The sequence below is a fragment of the Tyto alba genome, unplaced genomic scaffold (assembly GCF_018691265.1).
Source record: "Tyto alba isolate M040663 unplaced genomic scaffold, T.alba_DEE_v4.0 Super-Scaffold_12, whole genome shotgun sequence".
NCBI lineage: Eukaryota > Metazoa > Chordata > Aves > Strigiformes > Tytonidae > Tyto > Tyto alba.
The window spans coordinates 2164460-2185122 of record NW_024881274.1 but is presented as its reverse complement, the minus strand read 5'-3'; the positions used below and the strand labels follow the sequence as shown (position 1 = coordinate 2185122).

The following is a 20663-nucleotide window of genomic DNA, read 5'->3' as shown; positions in this document are numbered from 1 at the left end:
TGCCACGGGGCGGGGGTGTGCCTGGGGGTTTTGGATGCAGTTATCACCAGGGTGGTCATCAACTTGTCCCGTGTTAAAGATAACACTGACAGACAAGCTAAAGATTTAGGAAACTCAGAGTCTGTGCAATTCGCAAAGCAGTTGGGAGTTTATTCCCTCCTGCCTTAATAAAACTGCCACGGGAAGGTCTAACCCCAGCTTCACAGACTTGCTGACACCTTGTGGCAATGAAAGCCCCAGGCAAATCAACGCCTTGTCTCCTTGCTCCCTGTAGCTGAGGGTTTTCAAGCTCGCCAAGTCCTGGCCCACCCTCAACATGCTCATCAAGATCATCGGCAATTCAGTGGGCGCCCTGGGGAACCTCACGCTGGTGCTGGCCATCATCGTCTTCATCTTCGCCGTGGTGGGGATGCAGCTTTTTGGAAAGAGCTACATCGAGTGTGTGTGCAAGATCTCCTTCGACTGCACCCTGCCCCGCTGGCACATGTATGACTTCTTCCACTCCTTCCTCATCGTCTTCCGCATCCTCTGCGGGGAGTGGATCGAGACCATGTGGGACTGCATGGAGGTGGCTGGCCAGACCATGTGCCTCATCGTCTTCATGATGGTCATGGTCATCGGGAACCTCGTGGTGAGTCTTGGAGCTGGGGTGGACCCTCAGTGAAGACGCAGGGAGTGAGGATGGAGGGGGTCATGGGGTGGGGACACCTCTGCCCCTCGCTCACTGGCCAAGGCTGCTCAGCTCAGCTCATCATGGCCTTGTTGGAGCTGTGCAGCAGTACAGGCAAAGGACTTGACCTCCCTCCCGTAGACCCAGAGGGGATGCGCTGCGTGCTCAGCTCTGTGTAAAGCAGGGTAAAAAGCAATTTCTGAGGGACCTTCAGCTGAAACCAGCTGAATGGAAATGGAAGCTAAATGGAAAATTTAACAACAGACTTTAGACAGATGGGGCAGCAACTCTGGGACAAAAAAGGGCTCATCTTCAGGCTGCCCTTTCTTCTCCATACAGCTTTTCAGGGTTTTCTTCCCCATTTCTCACTCTCCTGCGATGAGGGATGGAGGCAGTGGTATATCCAGCTCACCCCAGGGCTGGCCCTTTGCTGCCAGGTGCTTTTGGGAGCAGAACCCCCTGGAAAGCTTTTGCAGATCCCCAGCAACCCCAGTCCTCATCGCAGTCCAGGTGGCATCCGGGGGATGCATGACCCCTCTGCAGCACACGGCTCCTTCGCCCAGGTCCTGGTGAACCCCTGGTCACCATCACCCTCCCTGCTTGTCCGTTGCCTTCCCCGCTAACCCGAGCTGCTCGCTGCCAGCGCTGCAGGTCTGTGAGTTCCAGGCGAGCATGAAATCCTTTCTAAACTTGGTAACCCTCTCGCTGGCGGCTCTGAAGCTTGTTTTCCAGTCTGTGTGGGCCCTGCTCTCCCTTCTTAAGGAGCAAGGAAGGGGAGGGAAGAGTGGCGGCTTGCCGAATCGCTACTATTACTTGCCGGGGTTGTGTAAGCCCTTTGGAATTTGCTTTGAAAAACTATCTGCCGAGGGAGCTGCTGACGCCTCCCTCCCCACTACGGGTGGCTGCTCCAGCCCCAGGCTGGCACAGCCCTCCAGAGAGGTGAAAGCAACCCCAGGGAGAAACTCAGACCACCCCATGGCTTGAGTCAAGGGTAGGGCAGCTTGGATTGTCCAACTTTGAGGGCAGAAAGTTGGAATTTGAGTGCTGCTTGGCTTTCCTGACTCATGCCAGGTGTCTGGGTCTTTGAACTGGCCCCCACAGCAGCATGGAGAGCCGTGCTGGCTGCAGACCTCACCCTGGGGTGTCCCGGAGTCTGTGCTGGGTGGTGCTGGGCAGCTGTGCACGCATTGCCTTGCAGTGGGGAGCAGCCTGGTGTCACCCCGGGCTGCCCATCACCCCGCAGTCAGCAACAGTTTGCAGTGCTAACTTTCAAGGGATAATCCGTTCATTTGAATTGCAAAGCTGAATCGGGCTGAAAATCACTGATAAACAGCAGGACCATCTCCAGAACAGTCTGCAGAGAGTGCAGGAGCTTAGAGACTGGGAATTTCAGCTGGAGGTCTTTGGAGACCCTCCCCAAAAAGGGCTCAGGAAACCTTTCTTCTTCTGGAGCCAGTTTTGGGAGTAGGACAGACCATTCACCCCTCCAGGAGACTTTCCTGGAGACAATAAGAGGGCAGCACAGTTTTCAGCTGGTGGGGTCAGAGGCAGCCCTCCCAGAGGGATATCCCTCCCTGAGGTTGCACCCCAGCTTTCCAGGCAAGCTTTGCAGCTCCTGCCCGTGCTCTATGCTGCTGCATGGGGTTCATTTAAAACTAAGTAGAGAAACACGATGCATGAGCACCTACAAAGCCATGTCTGCCCTCTTCATCCTCTCTGCCAAGCTCTCCTGGCCATGTCTCTGGTATTTCCGAGTCCTGGAGCCTGTCCTGCACAGCCTCCCGAGCGTTCCGGCTGCGAGGAGGTGTGTGTTTCTCCCCACTTCCCCTGCAGAGGAATAAGGCGACGGCCAGTCATCCTTTACTGTTAATGACACTTTGAGCATTTCCTTTGAGGTTATTAAGGGAAAAGGGAGGAAGTCAGTCGGGTGACAAGGTAATGGACTCCTGTCCAAAAAATCCAGGCCCAATAGCAACTATTAGCTGTAATTGGTACTTAACGTAAGTATTAAACTGATGGGATAGTAGGGATTTATTTAAAGATGCAATTTAAGTCATATGGTATGAGCCGTGAAAACAGCAATGACCTTGAATAGCAGCTAATTCCCTTCTCCGATACGCTGCTGGCACAAAAAGGCACAAACATCAACAGCTGTGGGCTTGGCCCATTGGCCGCTTTGTGCAACAAGTGCACGTCCGGGTGCTGCCGATGCTCCCGTACCCCAGGGAGAGCCCGTCCCACTCCTCTTCTCATGAGTTGCTCCAGGTTTCTGGCATGGACCGAGTCCACCCGTGCCAGGCGAGGCTGCGGTGGGCTCCAGTCACACTTCGGGCACGGTGAAGTAGGAGAGATCTGGGGGAAGCAAGAAAGAGGCTGTTCTTGGATCTGTATAGAGCATTGCTTTTGCATCCCGTGAGCTGACTTGTGCTGAGATGAAGTGCCACTTTCCATGGAGCAGAGTGGTCTCTGGTAGAAAGGGATGAGGTTACGGCTGTGGCTCAGGCTCCTATGTGGCTCCAGGGTGTTGGAGACCCTCCGGAGCTCACTAGGCATCTGAGCTACAAGAGCCATGAAAGAGGAGAGGAAGAGTTGCAGCTGGGAGGACAATAAGCAGGTTTATCCCTGGGAAGAGGAGGGACAGAGCTGAGTTGCGTCCCTGCGGGTGGTGGGGAGAAGGACCATAGGCTTGGGGAGACCCCACATGGGGACCAGGCAGGCCAAGAGCTCCAAGAGACAAAAGGGAGGGAAAGGCTGATGGATCCCCAGGGGAGGTGGTTTGAGAGGGGCTGAAGTGATGAGTGGCGTTGTTTGCAAATGGATCAGCAGGACCCAAGCAGCTGGGGCTGACCCTGAGGGCTTCAGAGCCCAGGGAGCAGCAAGGAGGAGCTGGACCATGTCCATGTCCTTCAGGAGATGGGGTTGGCATCTCTGCAGTCCCTAGAGCTGGGCAACAGGGGGAGGGTGTCCCACGACACGCTCAACATTAGGGACTTCTCCACGGCCACCATTGGTCCTTGCTGTTCCAGCCTGTGGGGACGATGTTGGTGCCAGACGTCAGAGCTGGTATTTGCTTTTGTCCCCTCCAGGTGCTGAACCTGTTCTTAGCTTTGCTGCTGAGCTCCTTCAGCGCCGATAGCCTGGCAGCATCTGACGATGATGGAGAGATGAACAATTTGCAGATCGCTATTGGCAGGATCACCAAGGGGATCGACTTTGTAAAGACCTCTCTCCTCATGCTGCTCCGCAGGCTGTGGAAGGGGAAGAAGGTGGCCCCAGAGGAAGAGCAAGAGCCCAATAAGAGGGACAACTCTGTGATAAACCATGTGGACACTGGCCAGGAGCCCAAGTCAGAGTACCTGGATGGGATCACTGGCAAAGAGCATTTTTTCATGGATGAACTGGACCACATGAATTTCATTAACAACCCCAACCTGACAGTGCAAGTCCCCATCGCCTCAGAGGAGTCTGACCTCTATGAGGAGACGAGCACCCAGTCCGACACCGAAGACACCAAGGTAAGGAAGGTGGATGGAAGGGTTTCAACCCAAAAACTAAGATTAACCCATTCTTGCTGTGCTGCCCAAAGAATGATGCTGGGTTTGGTTACTTTTAGCTTTTCCTCAATGTGGGGCATGGGGCAAGCTTGGGGTTTTTCAACCTGACATTTCCCAGTGTAAGTCGGAGGTGGGGGGGTCCAAGCAGGGGTTTGGCCTGGTTTGGGTCAGGCTCTGGGGTTATTGCTAATGTTGGGGGACCCACAGCACCTCAGGGTTGGTGCAAGGTTCAAAGCGCTCAGTTTGGAGTTAAAGATGTTCAGGAGGAATCTGATGCCAGGAAATCTGCTGATGGCACTAACATTGGATCCACTGCTAATGCCTCAGAAAGCATCATCAGGGAGGGTATGAAACCAGATGGAGCAGCTTAGCACAAGCGAACATGAAGCGATGCATTTTGGATCCAAAGGTGATGAGACAGCTGATGTCGGCATTGCTGTGTCAAGGCACAGAGAGAACTGTCCAGGCTCACGGGACACCGACCGCCTTGGTGGTCTGGAAGAATGACATGGAGATGCAAGACAAGAAACTCGGGAAGACACGAGTGGACACAAAAAGGAGGGTGATAGTCTGGTGGGAAATTACTGCTCACAGTGTGGTCACACCGAGGTCCTGGGAAAATACAAGGCAGTGGGGATGCTGCAGTGGAGAGTAACAACTGCATCAGTCTGGAAAGGGGTTTTGTATGAATAACAGAACAGCTCCGACCTGGTGGGTTTTGCTATTAATGGCAAACGTGTCTGCTCGGGGGTTGAAGAGCCTCTGGGAGCTCTGTCCCACCTAGTCCTGCTCAGGGAGGTGTGCTGGAGCAGAAGGCAGTGGTGCAGCCTGGGTGCAAGCACAACTGCTGCTGAGTGCCTGGCTGTGATTGCACAGGCAGCCCAGTGCAGGGCTGGAAGATGAAGCAGGACTCCCAAAAGCCCAGAGCCATCCTCCTCCCTCCCCGTCTGCAGGCTCCTTGCAGCTCTGCTCAGTGACAGGGACCTGGCTTCGCGTGGGGCATGGTGCAAGAAGAGGGGACAATCGTGATTATTTCTTTATATATATATCTTTTAGCTGGAAAAACAGGGTGCTTTCAGCGGTTGGGGCTGCAGCTGGAAGGTGGCAGGAAAGGTGGTGGCTGACCGTGACCCACTGCAAACGTGCTGCTTGCTGCGCTCAGAAGGGACAAACTTACCTGGAGCACCTTGAGCAAGGGAAGGGGCAAGGGGAGTGGCTGTTGTTGTTCTCCTTAGTGTGGCCAGCAGAAGGGCTGAGACTTGTCATTTTCCCCCAAATTTCTTCTACCACAAGTCCAGTCCAGTAGCACTAGTCCCCAGCACCCCCAGGCCGTGCACACCGGGTGTACAGTCACACTGCACAGAGGTGATGCTAATGCCAACCCGGCTGCCGCAGGGGGACACATCCAGCCTGGCCTGTGCAGTCCCCACGGACCTCAGCTCCCCTCCACCCCGATGGACTTCCCGGCAGCTGGGGGAAAAACTCGGTGTGCAGCTATCGGACGTGTCCTGGCATGGCTGCGGCGTTTTGGGGCTGTGTTCAGCTGACATCTAGAGGCATTTGCTGCAACACCCCGCATGGAGCTCGTGTTTTGAGACCCAGCCCTGGCTGCTCAGCACGTGCAGGGGGCAAATCAACCATGAAATACCAGTTCACCCCAGCATCGCTGCTGCTTTTTGTGGCTAAATTCAGTGAAACTTTAACCAAAGTGTGAGGCGGGGGGGGGGGGGGGGGGGGGGCCATTAACAACCCGGCCCCTGCCCGAGTAGGTAGGGTGGGCAACAAGCGGGTGGTCATCATGTGAATTCACTGCCTAGTAATTAGAAGTCAGATGTTAATTGGTGAGAGCCCTGCGGTGGTCCTCGGGGAAGGTTGCCGCGAGCTGGCTGTGTTCACATGCCCTTGATTAGCTCCAGATGGAGCCAAAGCCCGGCACACCGCCTCGCACCGGGGACACGGGCTGCCGGTGAGGATGGCAAACCGGGGGGTTTTCGCCAGATGGGCTGCTCAGAAAATGCTGATAAATGCTCTCCCCCTTCCAGTGCACCTCCTTTATGATGCAAAGATACTTTTCAGGGTGAAATGATAGTGGCAGGGCAATGGCAGCAGCGTGGCTGTTCTCCTTGAGCACTTTTTCATCTTATGGTTGACTTATCTTTTGCACAGCAAAGCAGTGAGGAGGCGAGGGGAACAGCAGTGCTGGTGTGCTATAGCTGTGCAAAGAGTTAGTGCTGTGGCTCAGGGCTCTTCCTGGGGGCTTTTTGCCTCAGACCCCCCATGCTGCCAGGCAGGGTGATATCTCCTGAGATTCTCTGGGTGGTGTACATCACAGGAGTGTTGTCAAGTGAATTTATGAGGGGTCACAGGGCGAATTATGGGGGTCACAGGGTGAGTCTGGGTGCGCAGCACCTGAATGAAGGTGCTCAGTGCTGGCAAGGATGGGGAAAACCCTGGATTGGGGTGAAAACACCCAGCCAGGCTGGAGGTGCTGTACCAAGAGTGTGATGGGAATTTCCCTGCAGACCTGCTGGTCACAGGCATGGGGGGGCTCAGAAGCCCCGAGGGATGGGGTTTGGGGGACCATGCAGTGGGCCCAGCACAGTTATCCCTGTCCCCCCCATCAAAAGGACCTTTCCCCTGATCTCCAGCACCGCTGGGCTCAGTCTTCCCCACCTCGTGCCTTTGCAATTCTTGTCCTGGAAGCAGATGGATTCTGTGTGTCCTTCCCCGGGGTCACAGCTTGCCTGGCTCCGTGCCGAGGCCTCCTAATCCCCCTGCCCCCTCCTGTCCCCGCCAGCTCTGGCAGAATGTGGCCCCACTGCTCCTGCAGAGCCACCAGCCGACAGCCTGTGCCGCTGCTGCTGCCGTGCCCTGCTCCCCAAGGCAAAGCCCAGCACACAGTAGCTGGGCTGCAAGGCTCCCCCAAAGCAATGGCTTCTCCTAGAGACGTGGCTGTGGCCCCTGAGGCTGCAGGCAATGCCAGTGACTCATATTACCCCAGGGGGTCTTCCCTGACTTGTTGGAGGATGAAGTAGCTACTTAATTCACTGTTGAAAGTACTAGCAACCTTGGGGGAGGATTATCTCCTTTTCACGCGAGCCAACACCATCCTGCATTGGAGATGCCTATCCAGGATCTTCTGGTTCCCAGCTGCTCCCAGGTAGGGCAGGCAGGTCTAGGGATCTGCTCTTTCCTCAATTGCAGAAGGTCTTCTCGGAAAGTAAAAAAAAAAAAAAAAAAAAAAAAAAAAAAAGGGGGAAAAAAACCCCAGGGCATTGTCAAGGTTTTCTCTTGTTATCAGCTCCTCTGGGCCTTGCTGAGTGGTGTCTGGGAATCCAGCCAAGCTGAGCTGTGGAGCGGGATGGAGCTGGCGAGAGATATTTGGGATGAAGGGTTTGAACTTGGGTGAACCTCAGCCTAAAAGCCCTTCGGCACAAGCCGAGCCAGCAGGATTTGAGAGAAGCGACATGGTGGCTGCCCAGGTTTCTGAAGGTCTCATTGTACCAAAGGGTGTTTGGCAAAGCATTTCTTAGATGGGGACATGCAGAGAAGGAGGAGGAGGTGAGAAAATCAGCCTGAGGTGATGGTAGAGGTGGATGGGAGATGGACTTGCTGTGCAGGGAGGAAGGCCTTTTACTCCTCTGAACCTGAATGAAAAGCAAAGCTTGTGCAAGCTCAGGTACCGACGATCCTCCAAGGTCTGTGGCTCTGGATAATTCAACAGCTTCACTGTGGGATGTATTCATAGGAAAGGACTCAGAGCAGCCTCTGAGCAAGGGGGGTCCCACCAGCTGGTCCCCCAGTACTGCCTGGTCTCTGTGGGGGCAGGAGGAGCCAGAAGGTTGCCAGAGGCAGCCGCAGCCCAGGAGCATCCCTTCTGCAGGGCAGCTCAGCCCGAATCCTCCTCTCTCTTTGCAGAATCCCCTCTCCAGTGACAACGCATCATCCCTGTGCAGTACCGTGGATTACAAGCCCCCACCACCAGTGGAGGAGGAGGTGGCGGAAGAGGCTGAGAACAGCAACGAGCCCGAGGATTGCTTCACCGAAGGTGAGGGACTGAGTAGGGCAGGGGACCCCGTGGAGAGGGGGGGTAGGTATGCTGGGGCCATTGCCAACCGATTCTTGCAGCGTAACGACCCCCTGGCTCACTTAGCCCAAACTCCAAATCCTCCTGTACTACCAGGGAGATGATCCCCATGGGGCTCCCCTCTTGTGTGCGCACCCTCAAACCCAGCAGGAACCTGCTGCAACCTCAACCTGGGAGAGTTTGAAAAGGCAATAAAAGCACAAATAGTGTCATGTTGATGGAAATGCCCTGTCCAGGAGGCAAGCCACAGCTCTTTGTCCCATCCCCAGGCTGTGTGAAGAGGTTTCCCTGCCTCTATGTGGACATCACCAGTGACAGAGGGAAGATATGGTGGAACATCCGAAAAACCTGCTTCCGCATCGTGGAACACGACTGGTTCGAGACCTTCATCGTCTTCATGATCCTCCTCAGCAGTGGGGCGCTGGTAGGTCCCAACTTTCGCCCTGTCCCATTTGCTCTGCAGCAGCTTCCCAGCTTCATGGGAGCCCAGGGACGTGGGCAAGGCCCAAGTGGCAGCACCAGAGGCTTTGGGTATTTCCCGGTTGCCTCCTGTGGAAAATAACAGCTGTGGGCAGATGTTTGATTTAAAACTGCATTTGGCTCAGGTCTGCCCAACGTACAGCCTTGCAAGGGGATCTGAACATCCTCCTCTTGCCCTTCAAGAGCCCTGCATTGGTAGTCACACCTGTACAACCCTCCCCAGCATCTACCACGGGCTGTGGTCCATGAGCTCAAGGGGATGCAACCGCCTACAGCCTCTCTTCCTGCTCTTAATGTCAACCATGAACTATCTGCACCACCTATTTAGTTTTATGTGGATGGTTCCTCAGTTCACTGGCTGCGAGGAGGTGCTTTACGAATAATTCACAGTTATTATTTTGCTGTTCAGCACTTCTGGCTGCTGAATGGTGCACCCTCCCAGAACCTGGGTATCCATTTAGATCAACCTCATTAAAAAGCTGTGTGTCAGCCTGTCAGTCCTCTCTGAGTATTGGGGTTGGATATAACCCAGCTGCACCTGTAAATACACAGAGCTAATGGGGAGATGAACTCAGCAAGTTTGGAGGTAGAGAGGGAAGGAGAACAGAAGGACTGAACTGGGTTTCAGACTTACTTTATAACATGTCTGCATCATGCTCTGAAGTGCAGTTTGGGGATGTCTGAGGTTGTAGCTAGTGCCGGAATCGAAAGCTGTGCTTAACCAGCTGTGCAACACCTGGCCACCATGCCCGTACCTCTGATTGCGTATGCTCTACATGCCACGTGGACATAGCAACAACCCAAAATCCTAAGAGCATTTTCAAAACTACCAAAGCATCCAAAGGTGCAGGTTGGTGTCCTGGATTTTGACTTGTGCTCACGCTGGTGGAAATTTGGTGCAGCTGGACATTTGCTTCAGTGAAGCGTTGCTTCAGGACAAACACCGCACTACACAGCCAACAAGAACTTGCAAACAGGAGGTGGACCCTGCATTGATCAGGTGCCTCAGTAAATGCCACCTGTAGCTAGGGTCTCAACTTCTCAAGCTGCCCCAAGCCCTAGGAAAGCAGGGACAACACGAGTGTGGATGTGGCTGCACTGATCCATGCAGCAGGTCTAATGGAAGAATGACTGTCACGTAGCTCCACATCTCTTCCAGGCTTTTGAGGACATCTACATTGAACAACAAAAGGTGATACGCACCATCCTGGAGTATGCTGACAAGGTCTTCTCCTACGTCTTTGTCATTGAGATGTTACTCAAGTGGGTGGCCTATGGCTTCAAGGTGTACTTCACCAATGCATGGTGCTGGCTGGATTTCCTCATTGTTGATGTAAGTGTTGTCTGATGGGAACCTCTAGAGCCATAGTGAGCCAAGGGATTTGGGAGCATTAGGGCATTGTAACAAGCTGTAAGAAACTAACCCATATGGTATTTTGAAGGACAATGGGGTGGCTGTGGAATGAAGATTTAGAACATTGCTTGAAAAAAATGGTCCTCCACAGGAAGGGCCACTTCTTTCCCTGACTGCAGAAACCCTTTCAAACCCTTTCTGTTTTCCACTGAAGCCAAGAACAAGCCCTTGCTGTTCCACCATACCCCAGTAGAGATACGAAGGGATGTAGGATCTCCCAAATCCTCTGTGACAGAGCAGGTCTTTCCTCCTGTGCAGTATTTCTGCATCCCTTGTCACCTCCACCCCCATACTCAAGAGGCAGGGACATCCTCCAGCTGGCTGATCACCAGGGACCCAAAGACTCAATGCCAGTCCCTACATCCCAAGACAAGATGATGACCACCAGCCTGAGGGAGAGCTGGGGAGAGAGGGAAGGGCAGGAGCTGCAGGGACATGGTTCAGTTGTGTTTCCATCTGAGATGTTGCTAATCCGTTGGGCTTCTTCTTCCAGGTTTCCCTTATCAGCCTGACAGCAAACTGGCTGGGATACTCCGAGCTGGGAGCCATCAAGTCCCTGCGGACACTGAGGGCTCTGAGACCACTGCGTGCCCTGTCCAGATTTGAAGGCATGAGGGTAGGTGCCTCCCGTGTGTGCTGCTGGTCCTGACATGGACAGGCAAAGCGGCAGAGTTCAGCAGTCACTTACATCAGGGACCCATCCCAGTTGGTTTTCAGGGGCCTCCAGGTCAGTGGGATCAGTGCTAAGACACCTTTGGTCCAGTTTGAGCCCACTTGGTGCTGCTGGGGAGGGTAAGACTGGGGCACAGGGACATGAAGGTCCACATCATTGCTAGCCTGGTTCCCCATCCAGGTCCTCCAAGGTCTTTTCTCACCTTGCAGGTGGTGGTGAATGCCTTGCTGGGTGCCATCCCCTCCATCATGAACGTCCTGCTGGTCTGCCTCATCTTCTGGCTGATATTCAGCATCATGGGGGTGAACCTCTTCGCGGGGAAGTACTACCGATGCATCAACACCACCTCAGAAGAAGTCTTTGACATCAGCGTGGTGAACAACAAGAGCGACTGCATGGCTCTCCTCTACACCAACGAGGTCAGATGGGTCAACGTCAAGGTCAACTTTGACAACGTGGGCTTGGGATACCTCTCCTTGCTGCAGGTGGTACGTAATGAAAGCCGCTCCCATCCCTCCAAGACATGCATCACTGTAGCAGGGCAGTGTGATTAGCACCAGGGCTGAAGCAAGATGCTGCCCTCATGCAGATGGGACCTCTTAGTTGCTTCTTAGCTCCAAAATTGGTATTTAATGCAAAAACAAAACAAAAAAAAAAACCTGCAGAGACAAGCAGAAAATGGACAGGGTAGAAGATGAGAGTGTTACCAGGGTACTGCCGTGAATTAGTGTAGGTAGCACCGAGCCTGGAACTGGGAGAAGTTCTCTGCAAAGCACAGGATGCAGGAGTGAGGAGGGGAGGACTCTCCTCTCCCCCCACCCATTTGAAAAGTTCAGGCTGCTGTAGTCGTAGGCTGTAAGAGTTTTGCGTGGGGAAGATGACAATTGGAAAAAGAGTGTGTGTCCGCTGCAGGGCAGTGGGCGAATGCAGACGTGCTTCCACTGAACCCACCGCAGCTGAGCCAAGCAAGCAGAAGGGGAACTACCCACCACAATTTTAATAAAAATATAGGTGTGGGCTCTGTTATTAGATGGGCTGGGGTTACTCCCATCAGATCCAGGGGAACTGGTAGTTGCAGAATCAGAGTATAACCCAAATTGATTAACCAGCTTTAAATTCAGCTTCCTCTTCAGATTTATTGTTCCATCAGATTCAGGAAACAAGATGTTCAGGCTTTTTGCTTAACAAATCAGCAGTAAAACCTTGTAAAAGTTGCAGTGTACCTCACCAGGATCAGGATCCAGCAGATTAGCAGAGGCAGAGACACAGAAGTCAGGGCTCCGGAGGTGGCACAGGGTGGGAGCGGGAGGGAGGCAGCCAGCCCCAGCACAGCTCTGCCGTGGGGGAAATGCACTTTGTTTTGGAGGGAAAATAATCAATTGCTTTTTTTCCCAGCCTGGTTTGCAGCAGTGTTTTGGGAAGTCCCTGGTAACCTCAGCCACAGTCCAGAGCTTGTGTGTTCACACATGTGTGCATGTGCAAATCTCAGTATTTCTGTATCAGGGCGTTTTTCTTGTGGATTCAACTCATGGTCCCACTCGTGCCATTCCCACAAAGAAGCTGTAATCCAGGCTGAGCAGGCGTGCTCAGAGCTGAACCCCCAAACTAAACCCCAAACACACACCCATGGCCCTCCCCCCCCTCCCTAGCCCCACGTACCTCCCAGCAAATCTGTTCCTCTTCACTGTCCCCGCAGGCGACCTTCAAAGGCTGGATGGACATCATGTATGCCGCCGTGGACTCACGCGAGGTGAGGGGACAAGCAGGAATGTCTGACAACCAGCACCAAGTATGGCTCATCCCACCAGGCCAGTTGCCCCTGGCAGACTGGGAGCAGAGTCCTGGGGCCAAGGAGCTCAGCACGGGCTGGGGATGGACCCCTTGGCCGCAGCATCCTCTCTGGTGCCCACTGGTGTCCCCACTGGTGCCAGGGGAGCTGACTGCATCCCACCCATGGCTTTGGATAGGACAGGGGCCAAAGGGTGGAGGAATGCCCAGAACATTCCCCCTGCTGAGGTTCACAGACTCAGTTGTGTCCCTTCTGGTGCCTTCTACCACCCATGTCATTGTCACCTGCATCCCAGCTGCACCCTGGTCCCCACACTGGGCTCCCACCCCACCCGGGCAACAGCTGGGGCCGAGCCCACTTCTCTGAGCTTCACCTTCATGGTCTGAAATCCCTGCTCTGCTTCTCCAGCTCCACCCCAGAGGGCTCATCCTTCACCCTGCTGTGACACAATGCCCTCCATGTGCACCTCCAGCTGGGACAGCTTATCCCATCCTGGATAAAGTGCCTGGCTCGCATTGAGCAATAAATGGGTTATTAAAACAGAGCAGCCAACATTTAACCTTCGGGTTAAGTGGGTTATTAAAAAAAAAAAAAATGTTTTGAAGGGTTTCATGCAGTGGCTGCTCCTACTGTGATCCATCCCAGAAAGTGCCCCAAGCCAGCCCATGCGTGCACACAGTGTCATGAACCAAAGCAGCAGAAGGGACTTCCTACCTTCCTCTAAGGGAGCAAACTTGTCCATGCCCTGCTGGGAGGGTCAGCCCCGCACACCCACGGGCCTGAATGTATTGTTTTCATTGCCATTTTTAGCACCAGAAACAGCCGCTTTGCTCACCCCAGCTGCAGCTGCCAGCACTCTGCGGAGGAGCTGCTTCCAGCTCCCTCTGAAAATGGCTTGAGCTCGTGCCTCCCCAAACACCTGGGGTAAAGATGTTTTGGGAGAAAATCCGCTCTCTTCTGACAAGAGCTCTCCTCAAAATGGGCAAAGCTGTTTGTGACACCTTGGGATGTCTCCAGTCAAATATAGAGCAGAATTAAGTGATGCCCCTTGATGAGGAGTGTTTTCTGAGGCTGCCAGGCTGTGCCACCCCTGCACGATGGCATGGCACAAATTAAACCACTTTTGCTTTTCCCTCTTGGGTATATTTCAGCCTTTGGAAAGCTGATTATCGGGAAGAAACTCAAGTTTGATCAATGATATTGCTGCACGTGGACATCCTTTCCTATTCCCCAGCTCATGCCATGGGATTGGGGATCAGCACATCCTGGTTCCCCAGCCACTGCCACGTGGATATCCCTTCCCATGGCAACTCCCATGGGGACCACTCAACCCACACAGCATCTGACAAAGGTTTTGGAGCAGCCACCCCATGGCTCTGTCTGGATAGAGTGATTCCATGGCCAGGGGCTCAGAGACATGCTTTCCAGAGAGGGTTAGTCTCACATTTCCCATTTTTCCTGGTCAGATTGAAGAGCAGCCAGTGTATGAAATCAACATCTACATGTACATCTATTTCGTCATCTTCATCATCTTCGGTGCCTTCTTCACCCTGAACCTCTTCATCGGTGTCATCATTGACAACTTCAACCAGCAGAAGAAAAAGATAAGTATTTTCTGGGTCCTGCAGCCACTGTTGCCTCCTGGGGTGCTGGTCCAGGACAGAGGGGACCAGGGCCACCATGGCCGGTGTTTGGATGGACCCCAGGGTCCTTCTGCAGCCTGAATTGCTGCTGTCCATTAGTGGCTTCACGCAGAGTAAACAAGAAAGATGGACAAACAGCACCTGGGGATTTGTCTCCTGGCCACAGCATTTATAGAGGATTTTATTTATGAATGAAGAGCTAGGAGGAGAGGGAGGCTGGTGTTTTCCCTTGCCTGTGCCATGGCAGGCATGGCTGTACGCCTCTGCCGTCACTTTTATTTTTTTTTCCACCCTGTGACCCTTTCTCATAATTTTTCCATGCATCAGGGAGAGATTCAACTTCTGCTTTCAAGCAAGCAGCACAGGACTAACACCCCTGGACTACTGGAGGGGGAAGCAGGCGGAGGGTGGGTAACATGGAGCACACTGTGCTGAGCAAGCTCCGAAGCACACAGAGATGTTGCCTCGGTCCCAGTGGGATCTGGCCAGCAAGGAGGGGGTAAGCCCTGGCAGGGCATGGGGTGCCCCAAGAGGCAGCACCCCACCTCTGCAGGAGAAAACTGCAGCGCTGGGGTGAGCACCCATGGGTACTGTGAACTAGGGGAAGAAGCCTAGAAAGGGCAAGTAGGGAGGAAGCAGGTTTCACTGAGTCAGTGCAGTGAGCAGTGTCTGGTAGGAGTTGGAAGGAGCATGGTCAGAGAAGCTTGGGAGGTAGAGACGCATTCCCAAGACTAACAGCAGTGATTCCCTTTATACTTTGGAGGCAAAGACATCTTCATGACGGAAGAGCAGAAGAAATATTATAATGCCATGAAGAAGCTCGGCTCCAAGAAACCCCAGAAACCCATCCCCAGGCCATCGGTAGGTTGGGTTAATCGCCCTGGAGTGCAGCAGGGAGGGAGAACTTCAAGCCTCCAGCTGTCCCAAAGTGAATGAGAAGGGTCTAGGGAAGACCATTTGCCAGAGCAAGAAGCCAAATCCTGGCTCCCCATTGCTACTCATCAGACAGGACATTGCTAAGAGCTGGGATTTCAGAAGCGGTTCACATCAGGCAACCCACTTTGGGCCTGTTCTTCAGCCCTGGGTCTGCTGGCAAGGGCAAGGCAGGGATCCCTTTTGCAGGGATTAGTGTTTTCTCCTAGCTCAGCACCCAGCTCCTATCTCAAAGGGAGTTAGACTCAGAAAAATCTCAGCTTTCAATACTAGAAGGGACGCTGGTCCAGCCAATACATACACAGCGGTGACCTGGGTTTGGCTTTGAAAGCCCTGCTCAAGTGAGGCCTTTTCCATTTATTTATTTTTTCCTGGATGCATTAGCTGTGGATATAATTAGAAAGCAACTGTCCCCTGTGCCCACACCTCCTGGCCATTGTGTTACCAGATGGCCTTCATCCTGCAAAGTGCTAGATATCCTCCTCCCATAGATTTTTTGGGCCATAAGACCTGTGTACTGGCCACAACCCTGAGGTTTCCTACACTCTTTTAAATACGGTTCCTTCTTCTCCCTCCAATGTGTCTTTTGTTTTGTGTGTGTCTGTCCCATGTTCCCACCTCACCTCTGGTTCTCCATCATCACCCACGTGGTCCTTACGGCAGAACAAGTTTCAAGGGATGGTATTTGACTTTGTTACCAAGCAAGTGTTTGACATAACCATCATGATCCTGATTTGTCTGAACATGGTGACTATGATGGTTGAAACAGATGATCAAAGTGAACTCAAAACATCTGTCCTCTACAAGATAAACCTGGTCTTCATTGTCATCTTCACTGGAGAGTGTGTGCTCAAAATGTTCGCCTTGCGTTACTACTACTTCACTATTGGCTGGAACATCTTTGACTTTGTGGTGGTCATCCTCTCCATCTTAGGTGAGTCCTGCTGGTTTCACCAGTTCCTCAGAGGTCCCACTGGATAATGAAGAGTGAAAATGGTCTAGCTGATCCGCAGTCACCAAGCTGTCACTGGCCACCCCCTTACACCCACCCTTTGAGCAGGGCCAAGCCAACAGAACCCTGAGACAAGACAAATGTGAGGCCACCCATGTCACCAGGCTGGATGAGGGGCTGGGGATATGTCTCACTCCTCCTTGGTGTTGGGTTCTCCTTGTCTCCGTGTTGCCTGGATGCACTGCTGAAATAAATCAGCCAGCATTTAACTCCTGGGTCTGTGATCAGAATTTATTTTTCTAACGTGTTCCCTTTGCCACTGGAGGAGCCAAGAGCTGTGAGCCATCAGGGGTGGCGTCATCTCCCTGTATCTGCCCAACTCTGGCAGATGGACCAGAGTGGCTTCACCTCACCTCCCTGTGTTGGCCGCAGAACTTGGTAAACTCACTTCTCCTTCATCCCTTCACAGGTATTGTCCTCTCAGACATCATAGAGAAGTACTTCGTATCACCCACCCTCTTCAGGGTCATCAGGCTGGCAAGGATTGGCCGTGTCCTCCGGCTGATCCGGGGGGCAAAAGGCATCCGAACTCTCCTCTTTGCTCTGATGATGTCCCTGCCTGCCCTGTTCAACATCGGCCTCCTGCTTTTCCTCGTCATGTTCATCTACTCCATCTTCGGGATGTCCAACTTTGCCTATGTAAAGAAGGAGGCGGGGATCGATGACATCTTCAACTTTGAAACTTTCGGGAACAGCATGATCTGCCTCTTCCAGATCACCACGTCGGCGGGATGGGATGGCCTCCTCAGCCCGATCCTGAACAGCGGTCCCCCTGACTGTGACCCTGACCTGGAAAACCCTGGCAGTTCAGTAAAAGGCAATTGTGGCAATCCATCCATCGGCATCTTCTTCTTCTGCAGCTACATCATCATCTCCTTTCTCATTGTGGTGAACATGTACATTGCTATCATCCTGGAGAACTTCAATGTGGCCACGGAGGAGAGCAGTGAACCCCTCTGCGAAGATGATTTTGAAATGTTTTATGAAATCTGGGAGAAGTTTGACCCAGACGCCACCCAGTTCATTGCGTACAGTACCTTGTCTGACTTCGTAGACACCTTACAGGAGCCCCTCAAAATTCCGAAGCCAAACAAGATCAAACTAATCACCATGGATCTACCAATGGTTGCTGGTGACAAAATCCACTGTCTGGATATCCTCTTTGCCCTGACTAAGGAAGTGCTGGGAGATTCAGGAGAGATGGATGCCTTGAAGGCCACCATGGAGGAGAAGTTCATGGCTGCAAACCCCTCAAAGGTTTCCTATGAACCCATAACCACCACTCTGAAAAGGAAACACGAGGAAGTCTGTGCTACAAAAATCCAGAGGGCTTTCCGGAGGTACCTCCTGAGGCGCTCGGTAAAGCAGGCGTCCTACATGTACAGGCACAGTAAGGACGAAGACGCCCTGAGAGAGGACGCACCCGAGAAGGAAGGTCTGCTCGCCACCAAAATGCACGAGATGTATGGGAACAGTGGGACAGATGTGGGGACAGCCCCTGCCTTTGGTCTTGCACCCGTTCCCAGCTCAGAGACGGGAGACACTCCTGGCGAAGTAAAAGCATGGGATAAAGAACACGTTGTGAAAGAGTCGCTGGTATAACAGAAAGAGACTTCCATCTCTCACCCAGCCTGAAAAGACTTCATTTGTATCTCCTTTTCAAGAGCTCTTCCATCTACCGATCAATAGATCTTAGATACTGAGCTAATTTCAGATATTTCAAGTAGACACCTTAACTTTCAAAGCAGGATTTCTTACTGATCCTGGGTTTTACAGCTCACTGCACTTGCGAAGGGTTTAATAATTATTTTTCTTATGAGACTTAAATGTGAAATCTGTTGTTGGTGAAAGAGAAACATTTTAGTTTTGAAATGATCTCATCATGGTAACGATGTTTTTCAGACATTAACAAATGAGTATGGCTGTTCATTTGCTTAAAGTAATTATTTATTAATGTTATTTCACAATTAAGAGATTTTCTTGTATATTATTCTTCCACGTGCAGCCAAGTAGCCAGTGAAAGATGAGCCAAGTGAAATAATATTAAGAATAATTACAGAAAAAAAAAGGTTTTGTGAACAAAAATCTCCAATGTCTTAAAGTAGCACCTTTCTTTTGAATATTTGAATAAGCTTTATGAATTATTTTTTTGTTATATACAGAGAAAGTGCAATTATGTCTTAAAGATTTGTTTGCATAGCCAAAACAAAGCATCTGCAGATATGTTCTCAGGGTTAAATATCAGGTTTTAAAGGTCTCTGAATATGCATTGAAATCATAAATCATTCAGGTCTCTACAGTACGAATGTAAACAGTATTCATAGTCATGCTTCTGTTTTCCTGTTTCATCCAGATTTTGTGGCAGGAAAGCAATGAACGAACGTAGGGTTTGTAAAACCTCCTCCAAGAATCCCCAGTCCCAGTAACAAAACTGTCTAGGGCTTCTTTGAGCCCCATAACAAGAGGGAATGTGCTGCTGGAGCGCTCTTGGTTAGCGTTGATTAACGAGGCGCATCCCCGGGGATCGGAGCAGGTGTCTGAACGGTCCTTGCAACGAGCTGCCTCAATAGGGTCCCTCAAACCCCATCAGCCACCAAGCACCGGGGGCCTTAGTGCTCCCACCGGGGTGTAAATCCCAAAATACTCAGGCAGAGCATCCTTCCCCTGGCTGGGGCTCTGGAGAGGACCCGGTGGCACGTGCTGGGGTCTCTGCAGAGCCTGATGGAGCCAGGCAGGTCCTCACCAGGAAACCTCCCAGCAGAGGAGCATTTTCCCAGGGGGGAAGGGTTTTGCTGCTCTTTACACAGGTGGGCAAAAGGAAAGTAGATCAAGACAAAAGTGCAAAGGGCCCCGAGTTCATCTCTGGACCGCCTTCTGCCCTCAAAAGGGAAAAAAACCTCTTGAGATCAAAACAAACATGAACCAAAACCTCTTCCAGTTAAAACAAGGGCTGCTTCTTGAAGCTAAAGGGTCTGTCTTTTTGTATTATTGTTATCTTTTTTTTTTTTTTTTCTTGGGCTGATTTTGGCGCTGAGCCGTTACAGATGCCCCATGTTCAGGCTGGCCAGGAGCGGTGCTGAGCTTGCTTGCGTCCACACGCTGTCGGCCAGGCAGCAGAGCCGGGGTCGCTCTGCTCATCCCGAAGCGTTCCGCTTTCGTTTCCACGTTGCACAGGGTGATGCTCCCTGGAACAGGAGCCTGAGCTGCTTTAAATGGCGTTTGTGTAGGAAGCATCCATGGCATGGCGGTTTCCAGCCTGGGTTGTGGTTCACAATCCATGCTGCTTGTACGTATGTGTCGTCAGTGATGGGTAAAATGCTGAAGAGCAGGATCTGTGTGAGCTAAAGCCATTTTTTCTTTGTACATTTCTTAAAATAAACAACTATAAATGGTCTATTATTACAATACCAAATGAGTTGGTGTGTGTTAGAGGGGGAAAATGTTTTCCCTACACCTGGGAGGGGTAAATGTCCCCTCCTCTTGCTCCAGGGCAGATATGGGGAGCCCCTGGGCATGCCCTTGGCCGGACCTGCCATCCTCAGCAGGACCTGGCGGTCCCATCCTGCACAAGAGACCCCCCCCGGGCTGCCTCCCCCTGGTACCTCCAACCCAGCCCAGACTCCAGCGTTTCTGCTCTGCCCATGAACAAGTCCCCTGGAGCCCTCGGTGCCTCACAGCGACGAGCCTTGGCTCTAGGAGCTATAGGAGGTGCTGCTGCAGGTTCAACCAAGGAGAGAGGTGGGCTTGGAGGAGGTGCAGACCCCTGGAGCTGCCACGTGCCAGGGTCTGGGGGGGCAAACCTGCCCTCCCGGCCACGTGGGAGCAGTTCAGCGTCATGGGGAGAAGGCAGGGGTGGGCGAAGGAGGTTTCTGCGTCAATGTGTGGCTGGAGGAGGAGCCGCCTCTGGGACCTGTTGACGTCCCCGAGGGCCACGGCACAGCCTCACCACCGTGTTTTCATTCTCTCTGGAACAGCTCGTCCCAGCACTGGCATAATTCAAGTTGAGAGCATCATGGTACCACGCAAGCAGGGGGCTGGAGGGAGGAGGTGGCACAACCCACCATCCCTGTCCTCCCACGCCGGGGGAAAGGACAGCAGTGAAACCCAAGCCCTGATGAATAGGAATAGGCTGGGGAAGGATCAGCTGCCTGTCCAGAACTCTGCTCTGCTCACAGGGCATGGTCTGGCCGCGTGCTGTGGGCTGGTGGCCCAGGGGAAGAGACGTGGGGACACAGGACACTCCTCGTGAGAGCATCAGCTCTCCCTGCATCCCACGGCACTGGATATTGCAAGCACAGAGGACTTCAAGGGGAGGCTGGGACCCTCTGGACCAGGTCTGTGCCTGTTTGAGGTGCCTGCAGGCAGCGCAGCAGGGCAATTTGGCCACTGTCACTGCAAACCCTCTTTA

The 20663-nt window shown here is 52.7% G+C and overlaps 1 protein-coding gene across 1 annotated transcript in view; it reads left to right on the top strand.

Annotated features, from left to right (window-relative positions):
* SCN4A (sodium voltage-gated channel alpha subunit 4) overlaps window positions 1–19660 on the top strand; it is a 47442-nt gene extending 27782 nt beyond the window's left edge. The window contains exons 15-26 of the mRNA XM_032985086.2: window positions 275–631; window positions 3757–4185; window positions 8143–8272; window positions 8581–8735; window positions 9951–10124; window positions 10699–10821; window positions 11088–11366; window positions 12575–12628; window positions 14134–14271; window positions 15067–15171; window positions 15907–16177; window positions 16665–19660. Coding sequence (XP_032840977.2) covers window positions 275–631; window positions 3757–4185; window positions 8143–8272; window positions 8581–8735; window positions 9951–10124; window positions 10699–10821; window positions 11088–11366; window positions 12575–12628; window positions 14134–14271; window positions 15067–15171; window positions 15907–16177; window positions 16665–17857 — 3408 coding nt within the window. The 3' untranslated portion in view covers window positions 17858–19660. The remainder of the gene's footprint in view (window positions 1–274; window positions 632–3756; window positions 4186–8142; window positions 8273–8580; window positions 8736–9950; window positions 10125–10698; window positions 10822–11087; window positions 11367–12574; window positions 12629–14133; window positions 14272–15066; window positions 15172–15906; window positions 16178–16664) is intronic.
* Window positions 19661–20663: the final 1003 nt, after the last annotated feature.